At 36.3% G+C, this 19,749-nt stretch overlaps 2 protein-coding genes across 5 annotated transcripts in view; one reads left to right on the forward strand and one right to left on the reverse strand.

Moving 5' to 3' along the window:
• Positions 1-172, reverse strand: part of CEP170 (centrosomal protein 170) — a 102,320-nt gene extending 102,148 nt beyond the window's left edge. Inside the window, exon 1 of the mRNA XM_050709394.1 lies at positions 65-172. The gene's annotated coding sequence lies outside the window, so the exon portion shown is untranslated. The remainder of the gene's footprint in view (positions 1-64) is intronic.
• Positions 1-19,749, forward strand: part of SDCCAG8 (SHH signaling and ciliogenesis regulator SDCCAG8) — a 109,698-nt gene that overhangs the window by 487 nt on the left and 89,462 nt on the right. For 3 of the 4 annotated variants that reach the window (XM_035564055.2, XM_035564072.2, XM_035564062.2), the window contains exons 2-9: positions 7,063-7,242; positions 7,371-7,453; positions 11,913-12,026; positions 12,433-12,558; positions 12,850-12,990; positions 14,372-14,436; positions 16,611-16,799; positions 18,400-18,538. In XM_035564055.2, the coding sequence (XP_035419948.1) occupies positions 7,063-7,242; positions 7,371-7,453; positions 11,913-12,026; positions 12,433-12,558; positions 12,850-12,990; positions 14,372-14,436; positions 16,611-16,799; positions 18,400-18,538 (1,037 nt within the window). Of the gene's footprint in view, positions 1-703; positions 801-7,062; positions 7,243-7,370; positions 7,454-11,912; positions 12,027-12,432; positions 12,559-12,849; positions 12,991-14,371; positions 14,437-16,610; positions 16,800-18,399; positions 18,539-19,749 lie in introns of all 4 variants that reach the window. The other variant, XM_035564081.2, reaches the window with a different exon arrangement.

Raw genomic sequence — 19,749 nt, forward strand, 5'->3', positions numbered from 1 at the left:
TGCGGGCGGCTGTTTCCCTGGTCGCACGGGTACGCCCCCGCCTCCCTGTCCCCTCTCTTCCTACCCGAGAGGTGCTCCGCGCAGCCCGGCAGGACCTCGCGTTTGGTCTCCGTTGGCATCTCCTTCGTAACGACAACAAACCATGAACAGCCCCACGCAGGGCAAGCTTCGTACTTCGTCATCTTCCCGTTCCCTGTGGGTGAGGGTAGAAGGCCGTTAGGGAACTTTCGTGTGCTGGATTTGGACTTTCACAGAGGCTGAGGGCTCTGACTACGGCTGTTACTGACAAAGGAGGAGCGATAAGTTAAGGTTTTAAAACTAGTTGGGCACACACAATTATACTGATGAATAAAACTTCTGATGGCAAAATGGTTGTGCCCCAACACAAAGCATTACCATCACACACAACAGAGAGCTTTGGTTAGAAAGGTCACACCTTGGGCTTATTATTTTTGTTTGTTTCTGTTGCACCAGTGCAGGCATAAGCACAAGCTCAAGTGATGTGTTGAAAATGTGACGTGTTTCACAACACTTGCTGTATTTTTAGAGAGCTTGTGATGATCTTCTGCCTAGAACGCTGCTTCAGGCTTGTTTGCTCGCTTTTGTGCGGGTCTGACAAGGGGCTGCGCTGTCACTGAAATACCTTAGGAATTCAAGCTCTTGTTCTGTACAGTGCAGTGGCTGACCCGCTTTTTCATTTTAGGCATTGAAGCTTAGTTAATGCTGGCCTCTGGAATCACTGCAAGTCCAAAGCATGGCAATGGAGAAGGCGGATTTCTTGTGTTTATCCTCCAGGAGAGGTACTGATGTGTGTATTTGAGCTCTAGAGCATGCAGGCAGCATGCTCTGCTCAGCATCCGTCCTGCTGGGGCACAGGGAAATGTGGGGATTCGGTGGTTACATCAGGATTCAGTGGTTACATCGAGCTGCTTGGGCTCCCTGCTGGGCGTGACGTTCTCGGCTTCCTCAGACCGTGACAGCAGGGGAAGCCAAAAACCTTTGGAGGCCAAGTCACTGCCCTCTGCCTGTGTTTTCATAGTTTCAGCATGCTTAATATTTCTTCATGTAAATGTTCTTTTGTGTTTGTGGTTTGGTAAGTTTGGTTCGTTCCTCAAGTCAAATTTGCCATGAAAATAGGCTTTTGTAGCATTTTGCAACAGAGCTCCAGTTTTTCTAATTTTGTCTTAGGCTCTTTGTGCATTTAAAATGTTCCAGTGGAATTTCTCTTTCCCTCAACCAAAAAATCTGTTGAGATGCTTGGGGGCTGTTTTATATATATATATATATATATATATATATATATATATACACACACACACACACACACATGAGTATGTGTGTATATATGTGTGTGTATACAGAATCTTCATAGTTGTGGCAAGATTATAGTGTTTTCATATGCGGAGTTTGAAGTATGCCTATGTACCAAGTTATCTGGATGTTGTAAGTGATAGCTTTAGCTCTCCTGTAACTAACTTCAAAGGGCCTTTCTCACAAATCTTGTATCTTGGGCTGTTTAACTCTGTATAAGAGTAACAGTAGAGCTCACCATATCAAATGACTGGATGTATTCTGTTCATAAAACTTATTTTGATTTTCCCTATTTGTGGCTGGATTGCCTTACTCTGGATTCAGTATGGTTTGTAAACTACTTCAGAGCACAATCTTCTAGTGGCTGTTTCCCTTTCCACTCTGGGAAGCAGGGACTTTCCGTACAGTGCAGAGGTAGGTCTGATCCCTTACATCCAGGAGTGCATCACAGTCAGTAGATATCAACAGGGTGATATCACAAACATAACCCCATTGCTCACATTGTTCCTGCTAGCTTTATGGATTTACCGTGGAACAAATAGATCTATTATTCCATGTGCTGCTGAACCTAATTCTTTACCTGTTTTACTCACAGTTATGCAATCTGGGATTTTTTTTTACAAATTTGTCTCATTCATGTCATCAGGATTCTGGAACTTCAGATAGCCTTGGGCACTGTTACGTGTTTTCAATATGCAGCATTTACACTGTCTGTAGTCCTTGACTTTATCTGAACCCAGGCTGACACATGGCAACAGGTTATAACCATCCATTCTGGAGATCAGAAGTATCGTTTCACAGCCTTACTCAGTATGATGGAAGAGCGTACAAGTTCACAAAGATTACCAATTACTCTTCAGTGCTGTGTCCTTTGTTAAGAAAAATCCCTCAGTACTGGTACGTAGGGAAGCCCAAGTGTTCAGTGAACTGACTCCTATAGCCAGAGGGCAGAAAGCCAGGCCAAAACGTTACCAAAAAATAATTGGTTTTAGAGCCCAACAGAGAGGTTTCTGATGGAAATAATGAAGGCTTTATAGCAGGGCTTTTCCTGATTAGTCTAGACTTTGTATAATTGCAGTCTTTCACATTGTGTGTAACGCGGAGTTAGGAGGGTGGTATTTGTATGGTTTGGGTTATTAGGTTACTATGTAAACTTTCACACAATTGAAACCGTTTCAAATGAACTTCAAAGTCTTTAGGAGATAATAGCATTTCTATTTAAAAGTTATGCCCAAGGGAAGAGAGGTATTTTCTAATGGAGAGTAAGAACTGTGCTATTGTAGTCACATTAACCACCAGAAATGGGCAGTCCTGGCATGAGCATCCAGCGAGCCTCCTTCTACATTGGTGTGAGGAGCAGAGTGTGATAGCAGGTGACCTTTTAGCTCAGCTTTCTCTTTTTTTGCTCGACAGCAGTCAATACATGAAAGACATGATTTTAGAGTGTACTTCTTTATTTCTAGCATTCACCTGACTCTTTGGACAGAGAATTGTTCACTTCTTTTAATATGAATTTTCTGCCCCATAAATAAGCAACCCTTTGAAGTGAACAGCACTGTCTTGCTTTTGGGTCAGAGTTGGTTTAAGAGAAGGGGGAGGCCATCCTTTTTAGCTACAATGTCTGACAGAGGCATCTTGTGAATCTTTACTGTAAGAAAATGTGGAAACAATGCTCTCTATTCCACTGCATTGCCAAGTGCAGTATCCTTTTATGTAGTTTCAGGGGATGAAGCTGTAAGAGGAACAGAGGAAATACAAGACTTCTACAAAGAAAATTTTATTGTGCATCTGCCTTATGTGACTCCATGTCTTTTTCAGTAAATAAAGTAGGAGAGTCATGCAGTCCTAGGAAAAATGAGCATTTGGCCAAGTCACCAGCTTTCCAAGTGAGCTAGGACACTGAAGTGGTTAAGAATTAAATTTTAAATGGTAATCTATAATTGCATTTTTTTATTAGGCTTTTTATTTTTATTTGACAATTGTTTCTAGGTATTCTTGCTGAGCAGAACATGTAACATACATTTAAGGTTGGGGAATCTATCAGAAAGGATTGGGAAGCCCTTGGTGTTTCTTGCAGGTGAGGGTCTCTAGATCGTAGACACGTGCTTTATACTATGCAGCAAAGGCTGGTTTAGGGACTGGTAGGGATGAATGCTGCAGCTCTAGAGAACAGCTTCCTTTTAAAGATGATAACTGGCTAAAGGAGATGTTGAAAATAGCAGATTTCTCATGTAACAATGCAAAGCAACTGTGAAGGCTGAGAAGCCAAACCAGATGGATCTGTAACTCATTATTCTGAGACATCAGTGTGTTGAACACATCTTAGGACCTTTTGAGGCCTGTTTTAACGAGCAGCCTGGTATCGTTTGTTGTTGTTGTTGAACATTTACATGTAAAATCCTAGAAACAGGTAGTAATTGATAGGATGGTTTCAGTCTCAAACGGACATGTAGTATGCTAGTAGCGTGGTAGATCGTGTGCCTGTGCTTGGCTACGGCTGTGGTATGAAGAATAGCTCCGTATCAGAATAGCGAGTAAGGTAAATTACAAGCCCGCACAAAATAAAATAAAAACTCGAAAGCAATTTCTCAGATCGCTTCTTGGTTTCTGAGCAGACATTTCATGTGAAATTTCGTTTCAATCAACAAACTTTCACTTGCACTACTTTTCAAATAGGATGAAAGAATCAATTCTAGCTAGTGTACTTGAATACTTCCTTTAAAATAATGAGGTGAGTGCAAATTACTGTTATTGAAGGACAGGTTTTTTTTATCACCCTGTGAAAATCTCTCCAGTAAATATTTTTAATATAAATAACTGATTTTCTGCCTCATTGAAAAACACAACAAAATAACCTTGAAAACTCGCATACCTCAAATTTCCAATAATGAGTAGGTATTCAGGAATTAAATTTCTTCCATGTAAACCAAATGTTTTTCTTTAATATTCTTAAGCAGTTATTTGGCTGAAATACTATCCCAGAAGTATATCGCAGAATCACAGAATTGTTGGGGTTGGAAGGGACCTCCAGAGATCATCAGGTCCAACCCCCCTGCCAAAGCAGGTTCCCTAGAGCAGGTTGCGCAGGCAGGCGTCTAGACGGGCCTTGAGTATCTGCAGGGAAGGAGACTATATGATGTACTATTCTTAGATTTCTAAGTGTCAATAGAAACAATCAATGTTAATGTACTTTGGACAGTAAAACTTTCTTTAAATATCTTTGTGTTTTCACCAACTGGTCTAATTTCCTGTCTCGTTGGTTAATGCTGCACGTAAATTCTCTTTATATTATTTTAGCTGTAATCACTGTAATTCTGTCTCCTCCTACTTTCTAGGGCTGTTTTCTGATTGGGAACTGTGGAATATTAACAAGTGACATGTTGAATTTATAGCCAGTAACTTCCTCCTGTACACATTATTAGAACTAGAGCTTTGCCTGTAGATGATAGAGATAAAGCAACTTTTTTTATGGAGTTGCAGTTTTTCTCCAATTTATGTTGCTCAACACTTCTATCAGTTGGAGTTATTTTCCGTGTCTTGCAGGCAGTTCTGTTATTTTGGATGGTTGGTTCCTTTGCTAAGCTCTCCATTAGCTATCAAGAGTATTTTCTATGGCATTTCTGAGTTCATGAATGAGGTAGCTTTGGTGCTTTCATTTAAAGGAGTGCTCTTCATAGACAGTCTTGGGCAATGTCTGAAAAAACATCTTTTGTTTAGGCAATGGAGACACGGTTCAATGCCTTCTCTCTTTTTTTTTTTCTGCTTTCCCCTCAGTAGCAAATTGTTCTCACAATCTTTTTTTTCTTTTTTTTCCCCAAAGCTGATTACTACTTACTTGGAAATACAACAACCTCTTCCCTGTTGTATTTTGCTCCAGTATTTTGACTCTAGCCTTTATCTTAATTTTTTTGGATAAGCTGAATGGATCTGTAGTGTCTTTTAATTTTTTATTATTTTTTTTTAAGTTGTTCTGTAGCAGTAGTGGTGTTACCCTACAAAAAAAAAAAAAACTTTCTACCCTTTATATTTATATAAAGATTCTTCACTGGAAAAAGGATACCTGTAATATATCTTCAGGATGTAATACTTAGATTTTGTAGTTAAAATGAGTAGAGAAAATAACAAGAGATATCAATGCTTCTTTCAGGACATGGAAGTATTATTATTCAGCATGTAGAATGTATAGCGTATGCTCTTTGAACATTAATTAGTGTTTCAGTCGGGGCCCTATTGGTTTTGTCTAAAACATTACGCTTAACTGAGCTTAATCTAGTCCAAGGTTGCACTGATGGTTGCACTAAGGGTTGCAAGGTTGCACCTGAAGTGGTTACATTTTAGGTGAAGGGGTCGGAGTTTCTTTGTACCTAGAGCAATGTGGTCTTGAACCAGTTTTGCTGGTTGCTTCTGTCACTGAGATAATTAGCAGTGGTTTTCTTTCTCTAAGGTGTTTGGCTAGCTGTGGCATTAGGTAAGTTATTTGCTTGTCCCTTATGGTAAGTACTGCCTGTGATTTATACATGATAGTTGGCAACTTTTTATGGAGCGGATGGATTGAGCCCAATACATTAAAGAAAAGAGATGCATCAGGTTTTGTTGCTAGCTTGCAATTTTTCACAGGGATCTGAGGTCCTTTAAATACTGAAAACCGAAGAGCTTTACCAGTAAATAATACCTAGAGGTTCTGCTCTGAGTATTGCAGAAAGCCATACTATGCTAGGTTACTTTCCTGTCTTTTCTAGTTAGTATATATACATGGCTTAAAGGGAAGAGAAATTACTCATCTCCATTTATACATAGGCGGTTGAAAGAAAGAATGCAGTAAGTGAATTAACTGATTGAGGTCCTACAGTGTGAACCAGAAGTGTCGCTGTCTAAAACCAATCCCATATTTTCTGATTCCCAATCCAGTCGTCACCTCTTCAACTGCAAATCTGTCCAGTTTCTTTTCTGGCATATCAGATATGTTCAGCTATAGTGGAGTGATACGGCATTTATGGTTAGAAAGCCTGCTATTTTTATGAAATCAGCTGAAAGAAAAAGGGAAAATAAATAAAAGAAAAATATATTGAAAATGAGAAAAGAATGTTGCTTTATCACCCCTAAGTCAGTTAGTTCTTGGAAGGGTTCATAAAGTATTTTGTTTTATCTGGAAATAATTTTTTGGTTTTGTTTTTCTGGCATGATGTGTTATTTTTTTACGCTTGTTCAGAAGTCATCTATCTTTATTTAATCACTGTTTCCTGTTGCTGAGTTTTTTTCAGTTACTCAGATATTTTTCAGTTGTACTAGTCATTGCTTTGTCATGTGAGGTGTCACCATTAGAATTCACAAATGCTGTCCTTAGAGCCTGATCCTGCACGTTATATGAAATACAGCATCAGCTTTATATTCATTGAAAAGTAATGGAGCCACATATGCTAGGAAATGTGTTTGGGTCGAATTAGTAGTTGAAGCTTTCTTTCTGCTGGCAATTTCTAATAGCAGGTACTTGTGCTGCTGCAGAGGCATAATGCATTGACAGGCTAATATGCTGTTTATGGCTTGTTCTTTAAAAATGTGGTAAATGTTTCTCCCGCAAGTTGTTGACATATAACAGTTTTGGTGTTTGCATTAGACAATTGCTTCCAGCATCTGGCCTCGGATGAAGGAGTCAAGCTAGACAGATGCTGAATGCATTTAGTCTTTGCATTTTTTTTGCAAACAAATTGTCAATCGGTAAATACTTTCATTTATGTTTTTTTTTTACTGTAGAGCGTGCTAATGAAAGTATCCATCAACTGAAATATGCCTTGGAGGAAAGACAGTTTGCGGAGGGTAAGGAGGAAGTTGGATTTGATGAGTCCTCTGTGGACAAGGGCAATGATGATGTGGACCGTGGCAACGATGACGGTGAGAATTCAGCCTGGCAGGATCTACAGCACAGTCATGCAGGTAAGATTACTCAGAAGGCGAACAGCTTAAAAATTGTTAGAAGCAATATTAAATTAGTCATTCCCCCCCACCCCCAAATCGGTGTTCTTGCTTACAATAAATGTTTTTTTTTTTTCATCTCTTCCTAGCTAATCAACTTAAAATTTTGTTGCAACATCAAGAAAGAATGGAAAGTGAAGTCTCTCCATCACGGAGGAAGATGCTGTTCTGTGTATGTTTCTTCTTGTTTCTCTGTGTTATTTGAATGAACAGCATGCATGCTGAGATCAGTAATTTCCTAATATCCAGGATGAATAAAAGGCCATGAATCATTCTTATATTCCAAAATGTAAAGTTTTGCTAGGATGTGGTCAGAACTTGGTTTGTTTATGACCATGGCAGAAGAAAAAGAAATCCTTGATACAGGATTTAGAGATTTCTTTTTTTGTTGACCATCATGTGTAGGTGACAGTTCGCATTACTTTCAGCTTTCTCATCATCTTCTCTCCACTAAAATTCATCCTTTTTGTTTTTGAAACAGTTGGGATTGACTGCATGGTCAAATTTCTGTAAAAGCAGTCTCTATTTTCCTTTATGACTATACTCAGCAGGCTCAGAAAGGCTTTCTTGTGCTATAACCATGCTTTTTCTTTAGAGGATTAGAGATGTCCGTGTAACAACAGGATTTGTAGCTCTGCACCAAAATGCAGTGGTCTCTGCCAAAGTCAGTAAACTAAACGGAAGGGATGCCCTTATCTAGGCTTGTCAAATATATCCTTCCTGCAGCAGAACTGCACCAAAATACATGCAGTGTACAGGTCAGTTACTGGTATATAGCAGTTTTTCTGTAACCAGCAGGAAAAAAAAAATTAAAGACATTGTTTCAGTTTAATCTTACAATGGCTTCTATTGCCTGGGTAGGTTTGTACTAAACCATGCAAGCAACTCTTCCCTGTCAAAGTTGAGTTAACAGTAGGAAAATTGGAAAGACATGTTCCTCTTCTGTTGCTTTGAGCCTGTGTAGTAAGTCTCAGCTCCACTGTTCTGATATTGAGAAATTTTATTGAAAGTTCAACTTCTCTTAGAGTTCCAAAATCCACAAGTTCAGTCTGATTGTCCTGACAGGCACTTGTGTCTCATAGTAGTGCCAGGATAGAATTAGAGTTTTGTATCTCAAGGGTATGGTGCATCATTGTTTGATCTTGAGGTTACATGAATCAGTATCAATTTGTGGTTAACCCATGTGGGGAGGGGGAAAGTGTGTTTTGTTGTTTGTTTGTTTTAAAAGTATTTTTTAATTCATCTTTGTCCAAGTTTTCTACTTAAGGAAATTTTAGCCAAGTGGAAAAATTGAGAAAACAAGATGTTTTTCCAAAGAAACAAGTGTGATCGTGGTGTATTTCAGGGGGTGTATCCAGGAGTTAGACTCAATGATTCCTGTGGGTCCCTTCCAACTCGGGATATCCTATGATCCTATTAAAGGTTGGAGGAGTAAACAGAAAATATGGTATTTTTTGTATGGATAGAGCACCTGCTGATTAAAATTGCAGGGCACATCAAATAAGTACTTTTTTTAGACCACACCCAGATGATCAGGCAGAGATTTTCCTTTAGCACTCACCAGCCCAAGTTCCTGATGCTGTCCTTGTAGCTTGAATTGTTGCAACTGCTTCCCATCATCTCTTGCCAGTTTACAGGGCAGCAGGTTCAAGAGTGACAGCATGGAGTGTCCAATTCCTGGGGTTTGGAAGTTTGGAATTTGAGGCATTCTGTAAAACTACAAGGTGGGCCAACTTAATCGAGACGTTGGCAAAACTATTTGTCACTGTGTAGAACACTAACCCCTAAAGCTGCCAAGCATCTATATTTTATAAACCCTTGTGTTCATATGGTAAACTTTTCAATGTTGAGAATGCAAATGTGAACAGCATTTCTGAGACTCAGGCGTAAATGTTTGGTAATTCATACTGATTTTTATAGTTGGCGTACTTTATGTCTCCCCTGACCTCAGTTCTTCTGTTCTATAACATGTATTATTTTGGGGCTGTGATCAGAATATTTATTAAAATTCCCAAATTAAGTGATAACAATTGTGTAGTTAAAGAAATGAATCACAAATTATCTAACAAGCATTCATCCCATCAAATGGCAGGTAGAGGCTTATAAATAAAGAAATACCACTGTGACAGGACTATGGGTTAACTAGTCCCCTATTCTTTCCCAGTCAGGAGAAGATATTACATATTCTTTTCCTTTTAGTGAAACTGTTCTTTAGCACTCCTGCATACCTTACACAAGTATGTCTCAGGTTAAACATGAGTACTGTTCTTCAGTGAAAAATAGTTTGAGTAGAAAAGGAATTTTTCCCGCTTTCAAACAATGCTGTTGTGTAAACTTTTCAGTGAGGCAGTATGAATTCTCAACTGCAGTGTCTTAAACTTTCAGAGAAGAGTTGGGGGGTCAATGGGAGCTGGAGGAGCAGAGCAATGAATTCCAAATATTCTTGGAACCGTAATATGTTCTGTTTGGAATATATGGATATACATACATACACACATATTCTCTCTCTTCTCTCCCTTCCCCAACAAATGTTTGTGGTTTTTTTTTTAAACTATATAAACTAGTTTAGGTGAATAGCCTCTAAAGCACTGTGAATTCTGAGTATACAGAACAGAACGTTTACACGCATTAAGCCAAGGTGAAATAGATTACAGATTCAGAGTTTATTCTATAAATGTTTTTTTAGATGGTTCTGGAAAACCATGCATTTGTCTCCTCAATTCTAGCTCTAGATTTCTCAAGAATCCCGCCTTCCTATGGCAGAATTTATATTGGGTATCATTTCATGGGAAGGCTTTTCCTGCCAGAAATTTCTGTTGCCTTTACGGGTATGGTTATTCATTCTCATGTAAGGTTTAGATATTCATCGCCATCATAGCATGGTTATTTCTTGTGTGTGTGTGGTAGTTGTTGTTTGTTGGTTTTTTTGTTGTTGTGGTTTGGTTTTACCCAATTAGTGGATTTTATCTTTCTTTAAAGCTGGGCAGGGAGTCTTAATACCTCATCTTGGAAAACATAACATTTTCTGTCAATTCTTGTCAGATGCACAACTTCCAGATAAGGTAACTAGAAGATGCGATAGCTAGCTATTAATAGCTTTATTTATTTTAAATGGTGACTGTTTCTATTTCTTTAAAAACAAAGATGTAGGTTTCTGAATATTTTAGGAGGTCCAGGAGACTTAACAGTCCAGCTGTTCAATTAATTAGTTCCTGAAAATGAGTTCTAGAATCTTTAAGACTTCAGGTGTATTTGAAAAGCATATAATTGATATTTTTTGCACAAAAAGGTTTGATTTTGACCTAAGATTGCTGAAGGTAGAATTGTAACAGTTTCAAAACTAGCTAGAGATCAGCACAAGGAGTCTGTTTCCTCCAGAATAGCAAACATACTAGAAATGTATCTGTTCTTCCTCCAAGAGGACCTAATTAGCAGACCTTGTATCCTTTCCAGAAAACAATAAAAAGAAGGGAAACTTACCCTATTTATGTTTATTAGTTACGTTTATCAGTTCAGTAAATTACTGAAAAGTGCAGATTTTTTTTTTTACAAGAGGATATATGTTCTATTTAGAAACATGTTCCAATTTGACTGCCTCAGTTCTAATTGTTTAGTTTATAAAAAAAAAAAAAAAGGTGACTTGCATTGATAGACATTCTTATTACCTTCAGGAATGAGAATAGTTAATATAGTTCAATAGCGGAATATCAAACTAAGGTAGTACAGCAATACTGAAATATGTAAAGAGTATGAGTGAGACTCTGAAAGCAGTGGATTGCTGAATTTGTCATTTGAGACTCCATTAAATATTTTTGTGACTATTTAGAGGCAGTTTCATTGCAGACTATCATATTTATGGTTAATATTGTCACTCTATTAAAATTATTAAAGTATGTCATATTTCATTAGATCTCAATAATATGCAAAATAGCTGTGTAATATCTACTTTAAATTCACTCTTTTTTCAGAGTGACAAAGACTGCATCTTGCTAGTAGGATCAAAGAGGCTGTAGTTTTCAGGAAGACATTTCAGCTATGATTTGAAGGATATTTTAATAGTAGATTTATTTACATTCTTATTTAATTTGTACTGTATTCTTAGGAGTAAATGCTGTAAAGTCGTAGAGTCTTTTAAAATATCAGGTTCTTTGTTAAATGTAGTGTATATTACACATTTTTGTGTGGTTCTGTGGAGCTATTAAAATGGCATAGTTGTGTTTCTGCAGCAATTATTAATGAACACTTAGAGGTGTATCCTTTGATGCATACCAATTAAAATTCAAGGGATTTTTAATGTTAATTTAACAGAAGAAAATATTCCCAAACATTCTTCTAAAATGGATAATAAATAGCGGTGTGAATTTCATTTGGACATTGGTTGATGGGTATAATTTTTTCCTGTTTTATAGATGTGCTTAATCAAGCAGTAACACATTTTGACAGAAGTGACATATTTACTTTTTTGTACTGAAGATTTGAAGTTTTTCTTGTTTCTCCCTTCCTCATGATCTAATACTTGGTGTCTTGCTTTTTTTTTTGTAGGCATAAATAATATTCTGTGTGCAAGTAAAATCTTATTGCAGTAAGTGGAAAATCAGAAAATAACACGTACTATTCTTTCCTTCCTACAGAACCCCCCAGAAGCTGCAGCTGAAGATTTACCAGACCTTTCTGATCTTGTTCCTATAATTAACGATCAGTCTCAGTACATTAACCATTTAGAAGCGGAAGTGAAGTTTTGCAAGGTATTTTACACAACGTATTTCACCTGAATATGAAACCCTGGTACCCAAAATACGAAGAATTGCCTTAAAAACAGCTTCTTAAACTTAGCCTTGAGGTTGATTGTTATAATGACCAAAAATGAGCAAGCCACAATTCAGTCAACACTGAGCCTTACCATGTATCTTGGTGTCTATTTAGAGTCTAAAGACCTTCAAAGACATTTTTACTTTATCTTAGAAATGGAAATAAGCATATTTTTAAGAAGTATTTCTGTACCTTAAATATCCATGTAACGACTCTTTTTGAACATTCTCATTTTGTTTGAAAGGGTTAAAATAGTTGAAAGTGTTAATCTAGACTTTTGGTCTCAAGATGTATTTAATTGTCTCAAGGAGCCTTTTACATGCAGTTCCTGTTATCATATAGGAGGAATTGTCTGGGATGAGAGATCAAGTTCGAGTAGTTGTGCTTGAAAATGAGGACCTCCATCAGAAACTGAAATTTCTGGCTGCAGAACATACTTTGAGAGAACAAACTCTTCTAGATGCCTCAGTAAGGTTTTATTTTTCTGTTATTTTAATCAAGGTTCAGAGACCTAATTCCTATTAATGAAGGCTATATAAATGGTCATCCTCAAACTGAATTTTAGTCAAAACTTAATGACAGTTTGAAAACATGGATTTCTGTATGTTACTTCACAGGTTGCTACCTAATTAACTTGTTTATTGGTTCTTAAAGTCTACTGTGATGAAAATCATTAAGATTCAATACTTATATAATTGGTATTTGTTTAAAAATACAGCCTACATGAGTACAACTGAAGCATTAATATTTTTATTTTAGGCAAATACTCAGAACTCCTGGCCTGTAGGTGGTAATGACTATACTCTGCATCAGTCAGTCACCTCATCAGCAGCAGATAATAAAAATCCAGCTTTGGTTACAGCATCTGTTGGAGAAATAGAAAAATGGCATATAGAACTGGTTGGTATTAGCATTCTTTACCTTTGGAAAAACTTTCAGTACTTTGTTGTTGCTGCAGTTCTGAAAATGAATTTTGTAACAGACTTACGGAAGGAGTTTTAGTTGACTGAATCTTAATTGGAGGTCAGATTTTATTCTCTTAAACCTCATTTCCTCATTATTCCCTAATTAATATTGTTATCCAGTTAGATACAGATGGCAGATTGTAGCTGCAGATGTTGATTTCCAGAGATAAGTCTCGGTTTAAGAATGTCAGTAGTGGCATATACTATACTTTGGAGATTCTTGGCAGTAACACAACCCACAAGCAGGTGGGAACTAGCTGCTGTAATTCAGGCAAGCCTTTAGGCAAGCTCTTTTGCAATGAGCCTTACTACTACAGGAGCAGTGCAGGGTCAGTAAAGTACAAAAGTGGCTTTATCTTGTCTGTCTTCCCTGAGTCGAATTACACTTTTTGTGCTTTTAGAGATAATTAGGAGACTTTGTGATTCAGAGTTGTAGTGCCTATCTTATTTCCTCAGCTTGGGATGATATTCTAAATTTCTTTGATCTAAATTAATTGGGTAACATTGCCATCTTTTGAGATAAGAACAGGATTAATTTAAAGTTTTGGTATATTTTATCCATGTGCATGTGTGTGCTGTGGAATTGAAAGGGCACTTTAATTCTCCGAGATAATTATTGGTATTTATTAAGTTCTCATAGAAAACTATATTTTTCATAGTTTATGCCTCATCTATAGCTGAAAACATCTTCAGTGATCCATAACACCTATTTGAAAGCTAGTTTTTACAATAATTGCACTTCTTCCTCTGTCATGTTAAAGTGGGAGTATCATATTGATTGCGACTTCTTTCTAAGCATCACGGTGAGCTGAATCTCCGGTGTTTCTTTGGCTCGTTATCACCGTTGTATTCACCATTGATGTGGTTAATTTATTTATCTAGTTTGTCATAATAGGATTTCCAGGTAATTAGAGTTACTTACTGTATTATAAATAAATAGCTGTTCTACTTGAAGAATCTACTATTTCTGCTGACTTAGGAGAGAGTAAGATCAAAATTGAGACAAGATTGAAGAGATTTATGTAAATTATTGTAAATAACTGAAACAGGTGGAACTGTAGTGGTTTATACCATATGAGGATCTGGCACGTTGTGCAGAAATAAAAAAAAAAAAAAAAAAAAGGGGGGGGGGGGAGGGCTATTCATTTCATAAACTTTCACAATAATATGAGATACTTAGACTTCTCTGCATCTAGTGTTTCAACAGATTTATATCTTCAGGGGAAAAGAGTGAATGTGGCTGATGTCTAGATTTCTTTAAGACAGTACAATGAAGAAACCAAAAGACAGCTTTTTTTCTCCCATCTTTTCTAAAGGAGAAACTGAAACTTCTTTATCAAGAAAAAGTCAATATCCTTGATGCTCAAGTGAAGTCTCTAAGGTAAAGTGATTTTTTTTCTTAAAATTATTGTTGAAGAAATATTATCAACTCATGACAACCTGAACCATTTTTGATTCAAATTCAAGTAACAGAATGGGTAGTGACTATGTCATGTTTTCTAGTAGTTTCCCTGGAAGCTGGTTTTACATGAAGCTTTCTCAAATACAAATGTAATGTAATTGAATGCATTGCTATTATATGACAATATAAATTTTATAAATTAAGTTGACTTGTTGTATTTATAGACATTACCGAGCCTTCGAGCTTTATATGAAATCTTTATTCTTTTTACCCATTTTGCATATGGAAACTCCATGTCTGTTCAGATAATCCAATCAAAAAAGAAAAGTTAATTTTAACTTTTGTGAGCTCTTTCATAATTAGTTCTCTTCTGCTAGTGTTTGGTATCGCAACTTTTAGAAATCTTAAGCATTGAATTCGTTTAAGCCAGATAATGAATTTGGAGGAGGAGAACATAGTTTTAAAGCATGCATTCTGTGTTTCCAGTCATGCAACCTGCATATCCTTAAAAATAAAAACATAATGAAAATAAGAAATGTATTCTTCAAAATAACAGTGGTGTGATTATAGTAAGCAGACCATGGAAAACCAGAGACAGATGCATTCACTTAAAGATTTGGTGTTCTGAAATAAACTTTCCCCTGTATACTTGCATTCATGATGTTGCTGCTGAATCTGTTTGTTTTATTCCCTGAATAAATTGAGATTTCACGTATCTGAAATTTACATAATTGTGCGTTTGTGTCTGTGCAAGTGTAAAAGGCATTAATGGTTTAAATATGCCTTCTGAAGTGATGCAATCATAAATGTGCAAAGTCAATCGTGCTAGTGAGTGTAAAGGAGAATCTTAAATCTCAGCTGTGTAATCTCCTGTTCACTTGGCTTGAAGTGTTAAATATACTCAGAAAAAGATTGAAGGTTCAGATGGTCTCAAAACTTTTGTGAGTACTTTACTGAACTTCTTGCTTTCCCCTGAGGGGCATGATCATTGTAAGTGTAAGCTCTGGAAAACATTTGAGATTTGCTGATTTTATTTTTTAAGTGCAAAACTGTACTCATTTCAGTGGGCCTATCCTTGTTTTTAACTTTTAGCATGAATTTACATAGGACTCACCAGTTTCTGCCCTAGGCTTCCCAACAATAGATCTGTTGTACCATGGCCATCTAAAAATATATGCAGAGCAAATTCTGTTCAGGTTATAGTGATTCTGTTTAATACACTGACTACTAAAATTGGGCAAAGTACACAGATTTCCCAGATGGAACTAAACATGCATACTCAGTAAATCCAATGCAACCAGAATGTGTCAGACGTGCTACATGTATGCTGCCCAGATGGCCTGCATAACAAACCAAAAGTTTTGGATTCATTGCACAATTTGTCAAATTGATCTATATGTGCACAGTGTGCATTTGTCTGGAACTTCCTGATGTCAGCATTCCTACTGCTCATGCTCTACTTGGCCTTACAGATGCTTGGAAATTCTAGAGAAAGTTTTTTCAGAACACCTGGTTAAAATTTTGGAGAGAAGTTTTTTTTAAAAAAGAAAAACAAAAAAAACCTTACCCCAGTTTTTCTGGAGATGTGGTTAACCTCAAGTTTGTGTGTGGTGATTAGAGTGAGTGTGCTGAATAAATCTGGATTTTGCTTAGGGAACATATGGGACTTTTATTTTATATTATCACTTTCCAGTTAATTTGAGATTAGAGGAGAAATGTGGACTTAATGATACTATAAGCAAGAAGAACAGAAAAAAAAAAAAGATTTTCTTAGGATACTGAAATATTCACACAGCTGATATGTAAATTTATTTACACAGTTTTTATTGCAAATGAATCCTTTTCTCTGTTCAGACCAATAGGTCAGTCTACAATTTTCATCTAATCTTTTTTCTGTATAACTCCACTGTTTTCTGGCACTGCAGAAAGAACAAATTAATATAATTTTGTTTCATATATATTAATAATTCTGTTTGGGTTGTTCAACTATTATTTCTTAAAGTTCTCCTTACACTGCTGATGAGTAAAAATATGTATTACAGGTACTCTTAGAGTTCCTCTTCTCTTGCATCTATAAGTATATGTTGCATATAAATATAGCTTGTAGAAGTGTTTGACTATTGCTGAAATATTTCTTGTTTGTTTCTTTCTAGAAAAGACCTTTCAGAATCTCAGAAGACATGCGAAGATTTGGAAGGAAGGCTAAAACACCAGAAGTCCCTTGTTTCAGCCACACATTCTAGTCGGGTTGGTGGTCTGTGTTTGAAGTGTGCACAGCATGAGGCAGTTCTTGCACAGACTCATTCTAATGTTCATGTGCAGATCATCGAGAGGGTAACAAAGTAAGTTTGGAGGTATTTAGTTTCTCACTGAAAGCACAGTTACATTAAACCATAGAAGTCATAATGTGTTTGGTTGCATTCATAAAGATGTGCACTTATAGGACAATGGAGTCCCAAGTTCAAATTGCAATGCTAAAATTGATGGCAGAATATGACTGTAGCTCACAACTACTCTGAAATCCATGTAGTTTTTCTGCTTATTTCGACTGCAAAATAACGTTAGTCATGTAATTATGTTGGGGGAAACCCCAAGGTATCATACTGTTAATAGTCTTTGTTTCCTGCACTTATTCTATAAGCAAACCCTTTGCTCTGTCAGGACAAATGTTATGGAAGTCCGTATATTTTGATTGATAAGTTCCTTATCTTTCTATAGTTGGAAATTTTTCTCATTCCACTATATTGCACTTTTATTACCAGGGACATCTAGAATACATTAGCATTGTAATTCCTTTTTTCTTTGGATTTGTTTAATAGGTCTGGGGTTTGGAATAGGATGCATTGCTAACTAATTTGGGTAAATTTCCTTTGAATAAGAAATAGATTATCTGCAGCAGCCATTTTTAAATTGTAGCTTTTATTTAAATGATTAAATAAACAGTGATACAGTGATAAAATTTATAAGGTATGGTAATTTATTTGTCACAGAACCTGTGGAAAATCTGAACAAGCTATTAACTAGTACATTTTTGTCACCTTGTGTTATAGGGTGATTTGAAACAAAAGATTTGAGCTAACCTTTTTTCTTCCTCTTACACCATTATTTCAGTGTCAAGAAAATCTGAAATCTACATCTTTGTGATCTAAGACTTATTAAAGAGAAATATATTGCAGTAGGGATTTTCAAAGGGGCTAAGTAGTTTGCCCAAATGTTAAAATGAACACACGCAACTGTTTTACCATTCCATCCAGCAGATGCATGCACAAAACAGCAACAATTTTCAGTCAGAATCTAGTTGTACCTTCCATAAATGGAGCCAATTATACTCACCTAATTGAAAAGACATGTCAAAATAATGAACAGGTGAAGTTAAGTATTACAGTTTTACAGATTGTGCTATTCTATTTGGTATAGATCTCAGTCTCTCAGTTATTTCTTAGTTCAAGAAGCTGTGGAGGGATGTAGAATTCAGGAGTCTTATTCTTTAGTTATCTTAGTGATCTGAATTACTTGTTGACCCTAAATATTTCTTTCTTTCCTATTTTACATGTAATTACAGGGTAATTTCATATAACTTTGATATTTTAGAAACTTTTCCTTTTTTTTTGAACATAGATTCCTATTATGCAATGCCAACTTCAGTGTTATTCAGCTTCAATACGTTTGTGACTTGAGCTCTGCTATCTTTACGGTTTCACTAATGGTCAATCATTTTGAAGTGAAGGACCGATCAGCAAGCAACTGATATCTTTAATATCTGCTGAGTATTCTCAGTATCTAGCAATATTCCATCTTTCACGCTTTACCCATGGTGGTTTTAGTCTTGCTTTGCTTTTCACCTATATGTTTCTTATCTGTTAACATCTTACACTTGATACACCTGTTTTTTTCCCCCCTTGTGGGAAGATATGAAAGAAATTTCTCTATCATCATATGCAGAGAAAGAGATGACTTGATGGATGCACTTGTTTCAGTGAGACGAAACATGAAAGAGATGCAGCAAAGAGAATCCAATGCTTATGAGCAAGTTAAACAAGCTGTGCAAATGGCAGAAGAAGCCAATCTAGAAAAAACAAAGGTAAATTCATCAAAAAGATGAGAGCTTTTGAGTATTTGCGACTACTACAAATGTTAATTAGTTTTCATGCTAATGAGGGAATACACGCATAAGATCTTTATCACTGATGTAGTAGATTTAAAGGGATTGCATTGTGTGAATACTTCTGAGCAATAACATGAACTTTCTATTTGGATTCTTAAGTTGTCATCCAATGCCGTAGGTTGTATTGCAATCTTAGGCCATTATTTAAATTCTTATGTAGTTTCACAACTAGAGGATAAAAATTGAAAGATAGAATTTTAAGAGGCATTCATGGCACATGGGAAGATAATTCTTATATCACATTTATGACCTGCTCCTGAAAGAGTACTTGAAACATTTACAAACAACTCTTTTTACCTCGGATGAGTGCAGTGCAAGAACTAATTAGCTAATGTAATGCTTTGAAGGTAAGTCCTGTGTGAATGCTACCTACATGAACCTTTTGGTACTGTGAAAATAATAGTGATAAAACCAGTTTTGATTTAGTGCTTATGTTAGACCTAGCCACTGTATATATAATCAACTAATTTTGACCTAAATTATTTCCTTGATTTTTTAGTGACATCTACTGTGTTATTAGTGAATTACTATGGAATTGAGAGGTGGGGTTTTTTGTTTTGTTTTCTTAATGAAATGCTGTTGTTTTTAATAGTGGACAAAATTGCTTATTTGGTCAATAGAACAATTATATCAGTAGTGTTTACTATCTATCCTGTGTGTGTGTGGGGGGGGGTGGTCTTTAACTGTGAGCAGTGGTGGAAAATATAAGAGTTAGAAATCCTATGTACTTATTAAATTTGAGTATTATAGCTCCATGTTTTTACTCAACAGAGAGAATCCTTTTGAACCCACCATTTTCCAATAATCACCTGTCTCACCCTGTCCTGAGGGGTTACATTTTTCAATTGCTAACTAGTTTTCTTTGGGCAGGCGAAGTTGTCTCATACAAATATTATTCACTTACTGTTCTTTAAAAGTGTACCAAATACTTTTCATCTATGTAATAAAATAAGAGTAGCAGATCTTCCTGTTTTTTTTCATTAGCTGTTGGAGGTCTTCATTGTAATATTCAAAAAGAAAATCCCTGCTGTCTTTTTCAGGGTAGCTCATGCTAGAAATGGCTTAGTAAAACAAAGAACCTTTAATGAAATGGGTCTTCGTACCTATACTATTTCTGACATAAAAAA

This window comes from Cygnus atratus, chromosome 3 (assembly GCF_013377495.2).
Source record: "Cygnus atratus isolate AKBS03 ecotype Queensland, Australia chromosome 3, CAtr_DNAZoo_HiC_assembly, whole genome shotgun sequence".
NCBI lineage: Eukaryota > Metazoa > Chordata > Aves > Anseriformes > Anatidae > Cygnus > Cygnus atratus.